Genomic DNA, 17,771 nt, shown 5'->3' on the forward strand with positions numbered 1-17,771 from the left:
GAGGAGGGTTTCGGGGCCTGGGTCCGATGAGCAGTTCCGGCCCAGCGGGGGTCAGCTCGGCCGGGATCGCTCCGCACTCCCGAGCCCCCTCGCCACCCGCAGTGAGGGGCGTCCCGGGGGTTTCGGCTACTCCTCCGCCCGCCGGACCGTCCCCGGAGTCGGCCGCCCGGACAGCCGAGGCGCTCTCCTCCGCCGGCGGGGGAGCGCCCTGACTGGAGGCGACCATGTTCCAGACTCGGAAAAGATCCCGGTAAAAGACAGGCAACTCCCTCAGAGAGGCGCGGCTAACGGACTCCACCGGGAGCTGCGTGTCGTCTTGAAGGCAGTGACACTGGCGGAAAAAATACGTCGCCAGCGCACACCATCTGGGAGGACGCTCGACGTACAGGTATCTCTGCAGGGTCCGAAGGCGGAGAGTCGCAGCCTGGGTGCGGACGCACACCAGCGACTGACCGCCCTCCTCGATCGGGAGACTCAGGACCGCGGCAGAGACCCAGTGTTTCCTCTTGCCCCAGAAGAAATCGACGAGTTTCTTCTGGATCTTGGTGGCAAATACAGGGGGCGGGGCCAAAGTGACCAACCGGTACCACAGCATGGAGGCCACCAGTTGGTTTATGACCAACGCTCGGCCCCTGTAGGAAAGCACTCGGAGCAGTCCTGTCCAGCGCCCCAGCCGAGCGGTGACTTTCGCCTCCAACTCCTGCCAGTTTGCCGGCCAGGCTTCCTCAGCGGGGCTAAGGTGGACTCCCAGATAGAGGAGGTGCGTGGTGCTCCACGCAAAAGGTGTCATCTCCTCCGGCAGGGAGTCCACCCGCCACTGACCAACCAGGAGTCCGGAACATTTCTCCCAATTGATCCTCGCGGAGGACGCGGCAGAAAAGGTCTGCTGGCAGTCGCGCATCCTCCGCAAGTCAACGGGATCTGTGATTGCGAGGAGCACGTCGTCGGCGTAAGCCGAGAGGACGACCCGCGTGGCCGGCTCGCGCAGAGCCAATCCCGTCAACCTCCTGCGAAGCAGGCACAGGAAGGGCTCCACGCAGATGGTATACAATTGGCCGGACATGGGGCACCCCTGACGCACTCCTCTCCCAAATCGAAGGGGCGCCGTCAAGGACCCGTTAACTTTGACTAGACACTCTGCGGCGGCGTATAAAAGTCGGACCCGGGCCACGAAATGCGGCCCGAGTCCGAAAGCGCGCAGAGTCCCGAAAAGGTAATCGTGATCCACCCTGTCGAACGCCTTCTCCTGATCGAGGGAGAGAAAGGCGACCGACTGACCAGTCCTCTGGGAAAGATGGATCAGGTCCCGGACCAGGTGGATGTTGTCCTGGATGGACCGGCCCGGGACCGTGTAGGACTGGTCGGGGTGGATCATGTGGGCCAGCACGGAGCCCAGGCGGGTAGACATAGCCCGGGCAAAGATCTTATAATCCGTGCTGAGGAGGGAGACCGGACGCCAGTTTTTAAGCAGGCGGAGATCGCCCCTCTTCGGCAGCAGGACGATGACCGCCCTGCGCCACGAGAGGGGCATCTCCCCGGTCGCCAGGCTTTCCCCCAGGACCCGCGCGTAATCGTCCCCCAGGACGTCCCAGAACGCCCTGAGGAACTCCACGGTCAACCCATCCAGCCCTGGGGATTTGCCCCTCGAGAGCTGGTGGAGGGCGCCAGTCAGCTCCGCCAACGTGAGCGGAGCCTCCAATCCTTCGGCGCCCTCCGGGCTGACCTGCGGCAGGTCCTCCCACAAAACTCTGCGCGCATCCTCGCTGGACGGATCCGGAGAGAACAACGCACTGTAATACGTCTGGACCAGGAGGCCCATTCCCTCCGGATCCGTGATGGAGGATCCGTCGTCGGCCAGCAGCTCGACAAGCTGCTTACGGACCCCCCGCCATTTTTCCAGCGAGTAGAAGAAGGGTGAGGCGCGGTCCAAATCTTCCAGGATCTGGATCCGCGACCTCACGTACGCGCCTCGGGACCCTATGAGCTGCAGGTTCCTCAGCGCGCCCTTCTTCTCTTTGTACGCCTGCCACAGGGCCGGGTCCGCGACGGCATGACCGAGGCGGGATTCCAAGTCGAGCACCTCCCTCTCAAGGCGCCCGACCTCGGCTTCCCGCCTCTTGGTCGACCCCTTCGCGTACTCCTGACAGAAGACGCGGATGTGAGTCTTGCCCACATCCCACCATAGCCTCAAGGAGGGGAAGCCCCCCTGCTTCCTTCTCCAGTCGGCCCAGAATCGACAGAACGAGTCCCGAAATCGCACGTCCTCCAGCAGCCGGTTGTTAAAGTGCCAGTACGCGGACCCCGCCCGCGTGCGGAGCGGAGTGAACTCCGCCCACACCAGGCGGTGGTCCGAGCACGGCACCAGCCGCATGGAGGCCGCCGAAACGCGGGAGACGTACGCCTGCGAAATATAGAGGCGGTCGATTCGCGACCCCCCTCCTCCAGACCTCCACGTGAAGGCGCTGGAGTCGGGATGGAGATTCCGCCAGACGTCCACCAAGTTAAGGGAGCTGATCAGTCCCCTCAACTTCTCCACCGACGCTTGGCCGCGCTGGGGACCGGAGCGATCCCCCACCTCGAGGGTGCAGTTAAAATCCCCCCCGAGGATGATGCACTCGCCGCTGTCGATGGAGCTCAAGAGAGCGGACACTTCTTCAAAGAAGCGCGCTTGCAAAGCGCCGGGCCTGGGCGCGTACACGTTCACAAAGTGGAGCGGCACGCTACCCAGGCGAACGGCGAGGTGGAGCAAGCGGCCCGGCACTAGCTCCTTGACCCCCAAGATCTCCGGCTGAAAAGTCGGGGCCAACAAGATAGCCACCCCACTAGAAATAGGGGTGAGGTGACTCATGTAGACCCCACCCTGCCACTCCAGGAGCCAGGTGGCTTCGTCTCCCGGAACGGTGTGGGTTTCCTGCAGAAAGCTCACCGCGTATCTCCCTTCCCTAAGGACTGAGAGATTGTGAAATCTGCGGTGAGCCCCTCTGCTGCCGTTGATGTTGAGGCTGGCTATGGTTATCTTCATGTCAAAGGTACGTAAAACCCGTCACCAACAGCTCACTGTGAGGAGGGAGTGGAAGTGCACCTGGCCCTCCACTCCCCCAGCAACCCATTGAGGAACACATTAAAACGGCGCCTCTCAACCAGTTTCACGTCCGCGCGCTTGCCCGCTATCTTAAGGGCGGCACGGACGGACTGGATGATCAGCGCCAGATTCGACCAACGGTCGAGGGCCAGCTGAACTTTATTGCGGCAACCTCTGCAAGCCGCGAGGAAATCCCGGAGTTCCGCCGTGGGGATGAGAGGAGATTCGGTGGGAGGCACGAGGGACTCCACCACCTCACTGGCGATGGAATCAAGATCATCCTCCGTGCCCCGCACCGAATCCCCATCCTCCTCCGGGTCGTCACCGCCAGCGGCCGACACATCCACCGCACACTGTGGGGCGGACGTCCCGGCCGCGCCAGCTGGTCCCGCCTCCGTCACGATCCCACCCCCAGGATCGATGGCGGAGGAGTCCTCTCTGGGTTCTATTGTGAAACTGGAGCCTGTAGGCACCAGCGGTTCAGGACCCCCCTCCACCTCCATCCCCAGGCCAATGACTGGTCCAGGGGAGACAGAAGTTCCGGACTCCGGGAAACCAGCCGGAGCCGAGACTGGAGGCGGCGAGAGGAGGCCATCTCCCGCTCCGCCAGCACCCACAGGCCCAGCAGATGGGGCAGCATTCTCAGTTATAACTGGGTCGGGTGTCTCCTGGTTGGTGGTGGACTCCGGCTGGGAGGCCCGACCCTCTGGGGCCTCGCCCTCCCCTTCATTCAGGACACCCGACCCAGTAGCAGTGGCGGAATGGGCGGCGTCCCCAGGCTCCCCCACCACAAGCAGGGCCCCACTTACTCCTTCAGGAGGGGCCTCACGTACCGGGGCCATCCCCTCCCCTCCATCCTGAGGAATAGGGAGCACCTGCCCGGACTTTGCAGCCTTGGTGGTGGCGGTAGGGGGCACCTGAGGACCAGAAGCAGGAGGCAGCTCCCCTCCAACAGATGGGCCCTGCACCTCAGGGCCCTGTGTTATTTCTGTGGAGGGGTGCCTTCTCCTCTTTTTCGCACTTGGGCGCGGAGACTCAGAGACCTCCATGTCATCAGAGGCCTCCGCCTCCGCACCCTTTTTTCCTTTTTTAGTCACCCTGGGCCTGAGCCCAGCCCTGGGACAGGTGGATTCCATGGGAATGGGCTTTGGGCTGAGCTCAGGCTCGGGTTGAGTCAAAGTGTCCAGGGGACGCGCCTCACGATGTTTCTTTTTTCCCCGCGTCTTCCTTCCGCTCGGACGGACGCTCCCCTCCCCGCCAGAGGCTGTGAAAACCACAGCCTCCGGAACCGACTGAGCGGTGTCTGTTGGATGTGCGGGGGGAGTGGGAGGAGGTGCTGTGGAACCACTCTGGGCCGCCGAGGTGGAGCTGGCGGCTGGGAGGTTGGGGCAGTTCTTCCGAACATGCCCCACCCCCTTGCAGACGTGGCACCGCGCCCCGTCCGAGGTCCAAAAGACGCGGTAGGCCGTCCCCTGGAACTCCACATTAAATTGGCCCTCCGTGTCCTCCTCCCGCGCCAGCTGCATAAATAACTGGCGGCGGAAGGAGTAGACATGTTGGAGGCTGTGCTCCCGAAGACCAAGCCGGACTGGGGTGATCCCCGACCTCACCTCCCCCAGATGGTGTAGGTGGGGGAGGAGGAGCTCACTGGGAATGAAGGGTGGGACGTTGGACAACAATATCCGATGCGCAGTGGCCCCCAGAGGGTCCACTGGCAGGAAGGTCCCCCCCACAGTGAGCCCTTTACTCAGGGCCAGGGACACCGCCCGCTCGGTCTTCAAAAAGAACACAGCCTTCCCATACATTTTTGAGGCCGCAACAATGGCCGAGGGGCCGACAACCACGGCCATTGCCTTAACGCAGGCCTCAATAGACATGTTGGGGTGGGGATAGCTCTTCACCCCATGGCTGCATGTCAATAATTTAAAGGGTGACGGGGCCACGTGGGCAGCCACAGAAGCTGCAGCTGCGTAGGTAGTAGAGGGCCCCGCCACCGGTGATGAAGGGCTTGCCATGGGTCCAAGAGCTAAACCCACCCCAAATTGTGGACTTGCACACTAAATAACAGATTCACAGAAAAATTTGAAAAGACAAACAAACAAACAACAGGTTAGTGGAGAGGCTGAGGTAAGAGAGGAGAGGCAAAGGCAGGCTGGAAGGGATGACTTGCTTTCTGGAGGTGGTGCTCACAGTACACTTAAAACAAAGTCTTTGAAGTTGGTCTTCCGGTCTTCTGGTTGGGGGAGTCGTCTTCACCTGGGTCAGCTGAAGCTGCCCAGGCACTATCTATCCCCTTCCGTCTGTTTAGCTGGGCAGCTTCAGCTGACCCAGGTTTGGCAATTGGGGTGGGGAGGGAGCTTCCCTGTGTGCTTTTGCAGCAGCACAGACTCCTGTTGAATTGGCAGCCCCACCCCTTGTTGTTCCAGCCACTTGTTCCTCCCCCAACAGTCCAAAGTAAATTACTGGTGTTCAGCACCCACCTCCAGACAAAGCCTTGTTTCCAACAAAAAAAGAATGTCACTTTCTTCTCTTTTAAAGGTGATTGTTGTTGGAGTTTTCCTCTGCTTGTTTGTGGAAGCTCTCCCTTGCTCAGTGCAGCTCCTCTCTCCACCTCTGCAACCTCCAACTGCCACCAGCACTCTCAGCTGCACCTCGTTGAGGCTCTCAACACTCAGGCTCCCAAATCAGAGAGCAGCCAATCCCTGTGCTGTACCTGTCCTGGGAGAGTTTGATGGGGACAGTGTAGAGGGAGCTTTACTCTGTATCTAACCCCTGTTTTTTTTTTTTTTTTCTTTTTTTTTACAAGGTGACCTTTATACCCCAGGCCCCTTTTATATTTTTCACATCGAGGGGGCCTTTATCCCTCAGGCCCCCTTTATGTACATATTTACAGTTTTAAAATAACTTTATTAAAACAGATAAACAAACAAAAAAACTCAAATTAAAATGCCATTCTCGGCGTCGACGATGCACTCCAGTCCCTGCGGTGCCCACCGGTCGCGGAAGGCCTCAAGCGTACCGGCGGACACCGCATGCTCCTTTTCCAGGGACACCCGGGCGCGAACGTAACCGCGGAAGAGGGGCAGGCAATCAGGGAGGACGGACCCCCCGACGGCCCGCAACCTGGACCTGTGAATTGCCACCTTGGCCAGGCCCAGGAGCAGACCGACGAGGAGATCCTCCTCCCGGCCCGAGCCCCTCCGCACCGGGTGCCCAAAGATCAGGAGCGTGGGACTGAAGTGCAGCCAGAATTTGAGGAGCAGCCCCTTCAGATACTCAAATAGGGGCTGCAACCTCGCACACTCCGTATAAATGTGGAACACGGACTCGTCCAGGCCGCAGAAAGTACAGCTGGCCTGGGAGTCCGTGAACCTACTTAAAAGCCTATTGCACGGGACTGCTCTGTGCAGCACCCTCCACCCCAGGTCCCCGATGTAAAGGGGGAAGACTCCCGCGTAGAGAGACCTCCATCGGGGTTTCCCCTCGCCGCCAGATGGCAACGCGGACCGCCAGGGCGTGTCCGGCCGGCTGACGAGGGCGAGGAAGTGGAGAGTGTGCAGGAACAGCCCGTACAGGAAACCCCTCCGCGCCGATTGGAATGGCACGGAGGGCATTTCCGAGAGGCGGCTCGGGTTGTGCGGGACCGGCTCCCGAGGAGGGTTTCGGGGCCTGGGTCCGATGAGCAGTTCCGGCCGAGCGGGGGTCAACTCGGCCGGGATCGCTCCGCACTCCCGAGCCCCCTCGCCACCCGCAGTGAGGGGCGCCCCGGGGGTTTCGGCTACTCCTCCGCCCGCCGGACCGTCCCCGGAGTCGGCCGCCCGGACAGCCGAGGCGCTCTCCTCCGCCGGCGGGGGAGCGCCCTGACTGGAGGCGACCATGTTCCAGACTCGGAAAAGATCCCGGTAAAAGACAGGCAACTCCCTCAGAGAGGCGCGGCTAACGGACTCCACCGGGAGCTGCGTGTCGTCTTGAAGGCAGTGACACTGGCGGAAAAAATACGTCGCCAGCGCACACCATCTGGGAGGACGCTCGACGTACAGGTATCTCTGCAGGGTCCGAAGGCGGAGAGTCGCAGCCTGGGTGCGGACGCACACCAGCGACTGACCGCCCTCCTCGATCGGGAGACTCAGGACCGCGGCAGAGACCCAGTGTTTCCTCTTGCCCCAGAAGAAATCGACGAGTTTCTTCTGGATCTTGGTGGCAAATACAGGGGGCGGGGCCAAAGTGACCAACCGGTACCACAGCATGGAGGCCACCAGTTGGTTTATGACCAACGCTCGGCCCCTGTAGGAAAGCACTCGGAGCAGTCCTGTCCAGCGCCCCAGCCGAGCGGTGACTTTCGCCTCCAACTCCTGCCAGTTTGCCGGCCAGGCTTCCTCAGCGGGGCTAAGGTGGACTCCCAGATAGAGGAGGTGCGTGGTGCTCCACGCAAAAGGTGTCATCTCCTCCGGCAGGGAGTCCACCCGCCACTGACCAACCAGGAGTCCGGAACATTTCTCCCAATTGATCCTCGCGGAGGACGCGGCAGAAAAGGTCTGCTGGCAGTCGCGCATCCTCCGCAAGTCAACGGGATCTGTGATTGCGAGGAGCACGTCGTCGGCGTAAGCCGAGAGGACGACCCGCATGGCCGGCTCGCGCAGAGCCAATCCCGTCAACCTCCTGCGAAGCAGGCACAGGAAGGGCTCCACGCAGATGGTATACAGTTGGCCGGACATGGGGCACCCCTGACGCACTCCTCTCCCAAATCGAAGGGGCACCGTCAAGGACCCGTTAACCTTGATTAGACACTCTGCGGCGGCGTATAAAAGTCGGACCCGGGCCACGAAATGCGGCCCGAGTCCGAAAGCGCGCAGAGTCCCGAAAAGGTAATCGTGATCCACCCTGTCGAACGCCTTCTCCTGATCGAGGGAGAGAAAGGCGACCGACTGACCAGTCCTCTGGGAAAGATGGATCAGGTCCCGGACCAGGTGGATGTTGTCCTGGATGGACCGGCCCGGGACTGTGTAGGACTGGTCGGGGTGGATCATGTGGGCCAGCACGGAGCCCAGGCGGGTAGACATAGCCCGGGCAAAGATCTTATAATCCGTGCTGAGGAGGGAGACCGGACGCCAGTTTTTAAGCAGGCGGAGATCGCCCCTCTTCGGCAGCAGGACGATGACCGCCCTGCGCCACGAGAGGGGCATCTCCCCGGTCGCCAGGCTTTCCCCCAGGACCCCCGCGTAATCGTCCCCCAGGACATCCCAGAACGCCCTGAGGAACTCCACGGTCAACCCATCCAGCCCTGGGGATTTGCCCCTCGAGAGCTGGTGGAGGGCGCCAGTCAGCTCCGCCAACGTGAGCGGAGCCTCCAATCCTTCGGCGCCCTCCGGGCTGACCTGCGGCAGGTCCTCCCACAAAACTCTGCGCGCATCCTCACTGGACGGATCCGGAGAGAACAACGCACTGTAATACGTCCGGACCAGGAGGCCCATTCCCTCCGGATCCGTGATGGAGGATCCGTCGTCGGCCAGCAGCTCAACGAGCTGCTTACGGACCCCCCGCCATTTTTCCAGCGAGTAGAAGAAGGGTGAGGCGCGGTCCAAATCTTGCAGGATCTGGATCCGCGACCTCACGTACGCGCCTCGGGACCCTATGAGCTGCAGGTTCCTCAGCGCGCCCTTCTTCTCTTTGTACGCCTGCCACAGGGCCGGGTCCGCGACGGCATGACCGAGGCGGGATTCCAAGTCGAGCACCTCCCTCTCAAGGCGCCCGATCTCGGCTTCCCGCCTTTTGGTCGACCCCTTCGCGTACTCCTGACAGAAGACGCGGATGTGAGTCTTGCCCACATCCCACCATAGCCTCAAGGAGGGGAAGCCCCCCTGCTTCCTTCTCCAGTCGGCCCAGAATCGACAGAACGAGTCCCGAAATCGCACGTCCTCCAGCAGCCGGTTGTTAAAGTGCCAGTACGCGGACCCCGCCCGCGTGCGGAGCTGAGTGAACTCCGCCCACACCAGGCGGTGGTCCGAGCACGGCACCAGCCGTATGGAGGCCGCCGAGACGCGGGAGACGTACGCCTGCGAAATGTAGAGGCGGTCGATTCGCGACCCCCCTCCTCCAGACCTCCACGTGAAGGCGCTGGAGTCGGGATGGAGATTCCGCCAGACGTCCACCAAGTTAAGGGAGCTGATCAGTCCCCTCAACTTCTCTACCGACGCTTGGCCGCGCTGGGGACCGGAGCGATCCCCCACCTCGAGGGTGCAGTTAAAATCCCCCCCGAGGATGATGCACTCGCCGCTATCGATGGAGCTCAAGAGAGCGGACACTTCTTCAAAGAAGCGCGCTTGCAAAGCGCCGGGCCTGGGCGCGTACACGTTCACAAAGTGGAGCGGCACGCTACCCAGGCGAACGGCGAGGTGGAGCAAGCGGCCCGGCACTAGCTCCTTGACCCCCAAGATCTCCGGCTGAAAAGTCGGGGCCAACAAGATAGCCACCCCACTAGAAATAGGGGTGAGGTGACTCATGTAGACCCCACCCTGCCACTCCAGGAGCCAGGTGGCTTCGTCTCCCGGAACGGTGTGGGTTTCCTGCAGAAAGCTCACCGCGTATCTCCCTTCCCTAAGGACTGAGAGATTGTGAAATCTGCGGTGAGCCCCTCTGCTGCCGTTGATGTTGAGGCTGGCTATGGTTATCTTCATGTCAAAGGTACTTAAAACCCGTCACCAACAGCTCACTGTGAGGAGGGAGTGGAAGTGCACCTGGCCCTCCACTCCCCCAGCAACCCATTGAGGAACACATTAAAACGGCGCCTCTCAACCAGTTTCACGTCCGCGCGCTTACCCGCTATCTTAAGGGCGGCACGGACGGACTGGATGATCAGCGCCAGATTCGACCAACGGTCGAGGGCCAGCTGAACTTTATTGCGGCAACCCCTGCAAGCCGCGAGGAAATCCCGGAGTTCCGCCGTGGGGATGAGAGGAGATTCGGTGGGAGGCACGAGGGACTCCACCACCTCACTGGCGATGGAATCAAGATCATCCTCCGTGCCCCGCACCGAATCCCCATCCTCCTCCGGGTCGTCACCGCCAGCGGCCAACACATCCACCACACACTGTGGGGCGGACGTCCCGGCCGCGCCAGCTGGTCCCGCCTCCGTCACGATCCCACCCCCAGGATCGATGGCGGAGGAGTCCTCTCTGGGTTCTATTGTGAAACTGGAGCCTGTAGGCACCAGCGGCTCAGGACCCCCCTCCACCTCCGTCCCCAGGGCAATGAGTGGTCCAGGGGACACAGAAGTTCCCGACTCCGGGAAACCAGCCGGAGCCGAGATTGGAGGCGGAGGGAGGAGGCTATCTCCCGCTCCGCCAGCACCCACAGGCCCAGCAGGTGGGGCAGCATTCTCAGTTATAACTGGGTCGGGTGTCTCCTGGTTGGTGGTGGACTCCGGCTGGGAGGCCCGACCCTCTGGGGCCTCGCCCTCCCCTTCATTCAGGACACCCGACCCAGTAGCAGTGGCAGAATGGGCGGCTTCCCCAGGCTCCCCCACCACAAGCAGGGCCCCACTTACTCCTTCAGTAGGGGCCTCATGTACCGGGGCCATCCCCTTCCCTCCATCCTGAGGAATTGGGAGCACCTGCCCGGACTTTGCAGCCTTGGTGGTGGCGGTAGGGGAAACCTGGGGACCCGAAACAGGAGACAGCTCCCCTCCAACAGATGGGCCCTGCGCCTCAGGGCCCCTTGTTACCTCTGTGGAGGGGTGCCTTCTCCTCTTTTTCCCAGTTGTGTGCGGAGGCTCAGAGACCTCCATATCATCAGAGGCCTCCACCTCCACACTCTCCTTTTTTTTATTCACCCTGGGCCTGAGCCCAGCCCTGGGGCAAGTTGACTTCCCGAGATCGGGCCTTGGGCTGAGCTCAGGCTCGGGTAGTGTCACGATATCCAGGGGACGCGCCTCTCGATGTTTATTTCTCCTCCGCGCCTTCCTTCCACTTGGACGGTCACCCCCCTCCCTGCCGGAGGCCGTGAAAACCACAGCCTCCGGTACCGACTGAATGGTATCTGGTGGTGGTGTAGTGGGGGTGGGAGGAGGTGCAGCGTCGCCACCCTGGGCCGCTGAGTTGGAGTTGGCAGCCGGGAGGTTGGGGCAGTTCTTACGAACATGCCCCACCCCCTTACAGACATGGCACCGCACCCCGTCCAAGGTCCAGAAGACGCGGTAGGCCGTCCCCTGGAATTCGACATTGAAGTGGCCCTCTGTCACCTCCTCCCGCGCCAGCTGCATGAATAACTGGCGGCGGAAGGAGTAGACGTGTCGGAGGCTGTTCTCCCGAAGACCGAGCGGGACTGGGGTGAGCCCCGTCTTTACCTCCCCCAGATGGTGCAGGTGGGGAAGGAGGAGCTCACCAGGGATGAAGGGTGGGACATTGGATAAAATGAGCCTTTGCGCAGTGGCCTCCAGGGGGTCCACTGGCAGAAAGGTCCCGCCCACGGTGAGCCCCTTGCTCAGAGCCAGGGACACCGCCCGCTCGGTCTTCAGGAAAAACACTGCCTTCCCGTACATTTTAGAGGCTGCAACAATGGCCGAAGGGCCGACAACCTCGGCCATTGCTTTCACGCATGCCTCTATAGACATGTTCGGGTGGACGTAGCTCTTGACCCCATGCTTCGTTGTTAATAAAGCAAAAGGTGACGGGGCAACAGGTGCAGCTGCAGCAGCCGCAGCAGCATATGAACGGGAAGGCCCCGCCACCGGCGAAGAGGGGCTTGCCATGGGGTCTAAGAGCTACGTCCACCCCCAAGAAACAAAACAAATTTACACAATTTTTAAAAAAAAAAAGCAAACTTTAAACAAGGTGGAGTGGGAGTAGAGGAGGATGGGGTAGGATGGTAAAGGAAATGGGGAGGATAGGTGACTGAGGCGACTGAGTGGAGGAAGGGAGAGAAAGGCTGAAAAGGATGTTTGATCCAACTGCCAGTTGGAGCACCTTTATAACAATTAGTCCAAAACTGTTTGTTGTCTTCCAGTTGGGGGAGGCTTCTTCGCCCGGGACGGCTGGAGCCGCCCGGTACTCTCCTCTTCTGATTTTAACAAGACAGTCTTCACCCGGGCAACTCCAGCTGTCCCGAGCAGGCAGTTGGGGTGGGGAGGGAGCTCCCTGTGTGCAAACACCAATACAAACACAGGGGCCCCTACTGGATTGGCTGCCCCACCCCTGAGTCTTCAGGCCTCTTCTCCCTCCCCCAAACAGTTTAAACTTAATAGTCTTTCAGGTGCCCTGACACCCACCTCTCCAGAAAAATTGCAGCCTTCCTTGATGGTTTCCCTCCACTCTGTATTCACCTTTCTCCAGTCTCTCTCTCTCTCCAGTTGGTGCAGTCTCCACTCAGTATTCACCTTTCTCCAGTCTCTCTCTCCAGTTGCTGCAGTTTCCAGTCTCCACTCTCCTCTCCCCAATTGCTGCAGCACAGGTGCAGCTGCTCCCCCTGATTGCTGGCAGGAAGTGCTCCAAATTGACCAGCCAATCCCAGTGCTGTACCTGTCCTGGGAGTGTTTGATGGGACAGTGTAGAGGGAGCTTTACTCTGTATCTAACCCCGTGCTGTACCTGTCCTGGGAGTGTTTGGGACAGTGTAGAGGGAGATTTACTCTGTATCTAACCCCGTGCTGTACCTGTCCTGGGAGTGTTTGGGACAGTGTAGAGGGAGATTTACTCTGTATCTAACCCCGTGCTGTACCTGTCCTGGGAGTGTTTGGGACAGTGTAGAGGGAGATTTACTCTTTAAGAGTTCAAAAAATCCTAATTGAATGCTGAAAATTCATGGTCCCAGGTAGTGATGTGACTTTAACCAGTGACAGCTGATGCTGAAGTTGCAGCTTGAAGAGGCATCATGCCAGGCCGAAAATCAGGGGACTACTTCCTATCTAGTGGAAAATAGGCAACTAGCTGACATCAAAGCAGTTTGGCCTTTGAGCTAAGAACAGAAAGTGCTGGGAATACTCAGCAGGTCAGGCAGCATCTGTGGAGAGAGGAACAGTTCATGTTTCAGGTTGATGACCCTTCATAGATTTCATCAGCCTTTGGGCCATTTGTTTGAATATATGTCTAATCTGATAAGTTGGCCTGGAATTACTAAAATAGGTGTCAGCCTGGGTTATGGATTCAGTCTTTGGAGCAGGTTGTGAACCCATGACCATCTGACTTGGATGAATGTGATACACCTGAGCCACAGCTTCCAAGGATAACAAGGAAATAAAGTTAGTACATATTTATTGCCCCTTGAGAAGGTGGTGGTGAACTGTCTTTCTGAATTGCTGCAGTCTGTGTGATGTAGATATGCTCCGATATGTTTCCAGAGTAAGAAATGCTAGCAATATCCACATTCTGGGAAGGAATTTTTAAAAATATCTGTGCCAAACATGCCGCATGTAAAACTGAAATCCTGCAGCCAGACTCTCTGCCTGTTGAGATTCATTTGAAACTGGTTAATGCTGGCGTTAGTGACACAAATGGTAACATCTAGGGCAGTAAAGCAGCATTCGAGACACGCGGTATGGCTTGTGTTTCAGGGTAACTACGACCAGTACGTGAAGACCAGGCTGGAACTGGAAGAGAACCAGATGAAACGTTTCAACTGGGAGCAAGATCAGATCACCCACATGAAGGTGAGCACACGGAAGGGATGGCTGGGAATGTAAAGCAGGTTCTTCATCTGGAAGAGAGAAGATGGGGTTAACTTTCGGTTGGAATCCCCCATCATTTGAACCAGTTAACCAATCCGGTTTCTATCAGACTCTGGACCCATTAAGAAAATGCATGTGAGAGGTGTTTTTAGATTGGCAGAATTATGTAGAAATCACAACATGGAAACTGGGACATTCAGCCCAACCACGCCATGTTGGTGTCTGTTCTTCACATGGACAGTATACTAATCCCATGTACTGCCTTGTTCCCATATTCTTTTATGCCCCTTTCCTTCACCCAGCTGTCTGACTTGTTACTAAATGTTGACATAGTCTCTGCTTCAATCAACATCTCCAAAAATGAATACCATAGCCTCACAACCCTCTGTAACCTAAATCTCTCGCATTTAATCTTCTATCTATGTCTACTCTGTCGAGACCCCTGAACCACTGGGAAATATCTATTAAGAAACTGAAAGAAATTAGTGTTAGTAAAAAAAAAAAAATTATTACTGGAGAAATTAATGGGACTGAAAGTTGATGAATCCCGTGGACCCTGATGATCTACAGCCCACAGTGTTGAAAGAGGTGGCTGTAGAGATAGTGGACGCATTGTTGATCATCATCCAGAATTTTATAGATTCTGGAACAAATCCTGCAGGTTGGAAGGTAGCAAAAGTAACCCCACTTTTTAAGAAAGGAGTGAGAGAGTAAATGGGAAGCTACCGACCTATTAGCCTGACATCAGTGGAATCTCAGAATTGTTACAGCGCAGAAGGAGGCCATTCAGCCCATTGTCTGTAATGACTCTCCGAATGAGCAATTCACTGAGTGCCACTACCCCCCCCCCCCCGCCTTCTCCCCGTAACCCTGCACATTCTTCCTTTTAAGATAACAGTCTAATTCCATTTTGAATGCTTCAATCAAACCTGCCTCCACTGCATTCTCAGGCAGTGCATTCCAGACCGTAACCACATGCTGCGTGAAAAAGTTTTTCCTCGTGTCACTTTTGTTTCTCTTGCCCATTACTTTAAATAGTAGAACATAGAACATTACAGCGCAGTACAGGCCCTTCGGCCCTCGATGTTGCGCCGATCTGTGAAACCATCTGACCTACACTATTCCATTTTCATCCATATGTCTATCCAATGACCACTTAAATGCCCTTAAAGTTGGCGAGTCTACTACTGTTGCAGGCAGGGCGTTCCACGCCCCTACTACTCTCTGTGTAAAGAAACTACCTCTGACATCTGTCCTATATCTATCACCCCTCAACTTAAAGCTATGTCCCCTCGTGTTTGCCATCACCATCCGAGGAAAAAGACTCTCACTATCCACCCTATCTAACCCTCTGATTATCTTGTATGTCTCTATTAAGTCACCTCTCCTCCTCCTCCTCTCTAACGAAAACAACCTCAAGTCCCTCAGCCTTTCCTCGTAAGACCTTCCCTCCATACCAGGCAACATCCTAGTAAATCTCCTCTGCACTCTTTCCAAAGCTTCCACATCCTTCCTATAATGCAGTGACCAGAACTGCACGCAATACTCCAGGTGCGGCCGCACCAGAGTTTTGTACAGCTGCAGCATGACCTCGTGGCTCCGAAACTCGATCCCCCTACTAATAAAAGCTAACACACCATATGCCTTCTTAACAGCCCTATTAACCTGGGTAGCAACTTTCAGGGATTTATGTACCTGGACACCAAGATCTCTCTGCTCATCTACACTACCAAGAATCTTCCCATTAGCCCAGTACTCTGCATTCCTGTTACTCCTTCCAAAGTGAATCACCTCACACTTTTCCGCATTAAACTCCATTTGCCATCTCTCAGCCCAGCTCTGCAGCCTATCTATGTCCCTCTGTAACCTACAACATCCTTCGGCACTATCCACAACTCCACCGACCTTCGTGTCATCCGCAAATTTACTAACCCACCCTTCTACACCCTCTTCCAGGTCATTTATAAAAATGACAAACAGCAGTGGCCCCAAAACAGATCCTTGCGGTACACCACTAGTAGCTAAACTCCAGGATGAACATTTGCCATCAACCACCACCCTCTGTCTTCTTTCAGCTAGCCAATTTCTGATCCAAAGCACTAAATCACCTTCAATCCCATACTTCCGTATTTTCTGCAATAGCCTACCGTGGGGAACCTTATCAAACGCCTTAATGAAATCCATATACACCACATCCACGGCTTTACCCTCATCCACCTGTTTGGTCACCTTCTCAGAAAACTCAATAAGGTTTGTGAGGCACGACCTCCCCTTCACAAAACCGTGCTGACTATCTCTAATGAACTTATTCTTTTCAAGATGATTATAAATCCTGTCTCTTATAACCTTTTCCAACATTTTACCCACAACCGAAGTAAGGCTCACAGGTCTATAATTACCAGGGCTGTCTCTACTCCCCTTCTTGAACAAGGGGACAACATTTGCTATCCTCCAGTCTTCCGACACTATTCCTGTCGACAATGACGACATAAAGATCAAGGACAAAGGCTCTGCAATCTCCTCCCTGGCTTCCCAGAGAATCCTAGGATAAATCCCATCTGGCCCAGGGGACTTATCTATTTTCACACTTTCCAAAATTGCTAACACCTCCTCCTTGTGAACCTCAATCCCATCTAGCCTAGTAGTCTGTATCTCAGTATTCTCCTCGACAACATTTTCTTTCTCTACTGTAAATACTGACGAAAAATATTCATTTAACGCTTCCCCTATCTCCTCTGATTCCACAGTAGTAGTAGGGAAAAGCTAGAATCCATTATAAAGGATGTTATAACTGGTCACTTGGAAAATAATGGTAGGATTTATGAAAGGGAAATGTTTGACAAACCTACTGGTGTTTTCTGAGGATGTAACCAGCAGAATAGATAAGGGGGAACTAGTGGATGTGGTGTATATGGATTTTCAGAAGGCTTTTGATAAGGTTCCACACAGGTTAGTAAACAAAATTAGAGCACATGGGATTGGGGGTACTCTACTGGCATGGATTGAGAATTGATTAACGGACAGAAAATGGATTAAGAATTAACGGGTCATTTTCGTGTTGGCAGACTATGACTAATGGGTTACTGCAAGGATCAGTACTTGGGCCACAGCTATTCACAATCTGTAATCAATGATTTGGATGTGGGGACCAAGTGTAATATTGCCAAATTTGCTGATGACACAAAACTAGGTGGGAATGTGAAATAAAAACAAAGTGCTGGAAATACTTAACAGGTCAAGCAGCATCTGTGGAGAGAGAAGCAGCATTAACATTTCTGGTCAGTGACCTTTCATCAGAGCAGGTGGGAATGTGAGTTGTGAGAAGGATGCAAAGAGGCTTCAAAGGGATTTAGACAGGCTAAACGTGCAAGAACATGGCAGATGGAATATGATGTGGAAAAATGCGAAGTTATACACTTCGGTAGGAAAACAAATGCAGAGTATTTCTTAAATGGTGAGAGATTGGGAATTGTTGATGTCCAAAGGGACCTGGGTGTCCTTGTTCATAAGTTACTGAAAGCTCACCTGCAGCTGCAGCGATCAATCAGGAAAGCAAATGGTATGTTGGCCTTTATTGCAAGAGGATTTGAGTACAGGAGTGAAGAAATCTTGCTGCAATTGTATAGAATCTTTGGTGAGACCACACCTGGAGTATTGTGTACAGTTTTGATCTTTCCTAAGGAAGGCTATACTTGCCGTAGAGGGAGTGCAATGGAGGTTCACCAGACTCATTCCTGGGATGGTGGGATTGTCCTTTGAAAAGGGATGAGGCGACTGGGCCTGTATTCTCTGTAGTTTAGAAGAATGAGAGGTAATTTCATTGAAGTATACAGAATGCTTACAGGACTCGACAGGGTTGATTTTGAGAGGAGGTTTCCCCTGGCTGCAGGGAATTCTCTACCTCAGAGGGCTGTGAAGGCTCAGTCATTGAGGTATGTTCAAGACAGAGATTGAAAGATTTCTAGGTATTTAAAGTTATCATGATATGGGGATAGTGCAGGAAAATGGCATTGAGGTAAAGATCAGCCATAAC

The 17,771-nt window shown here is 56.0% G+C and overlaps 1 protein-coding gene across 2 annotated transcripts in view; it reads left to right on the top strand.

Moving 5' to 3' along the window:
* The window catches only part of abcf2a (ATP-binding cassette, sub-family F (GCN20), member 2a), a 110,704-nt gene that overhangs the window by 63,312 nt on the left and 29,621 nt on the right, over positions 1-17,771 (top strand). For both annotated transcript variants that reach the window (XM_068031064.1, XM_068031065.1), the window contains exon 8: positions 13,625-13,720. In XM_068031064.1, the coding sequence (XP_067887165.1) occupies positions 13,625-13,720 (96 nt within the window). The remainder of the gene's footprint in view (positions 1-13,624; positions 13,721-17,771) is intronic.

This window comes from Heterodontus francisci, chromosome 5, assembly GCF_036365525.1.
Source record: "Heterodontus francisci isolate sHetFra1 chromosome 5, sHetFra1.hap1, whole genome shotgun sequence".
Classification (NCBI taxonomy): Eukaryota; Metazoa; Chordata; class Chondrichthyes; order Heterodontiformes; family Heterodontidae; genus Heterodontus; species Heterodontus francisci.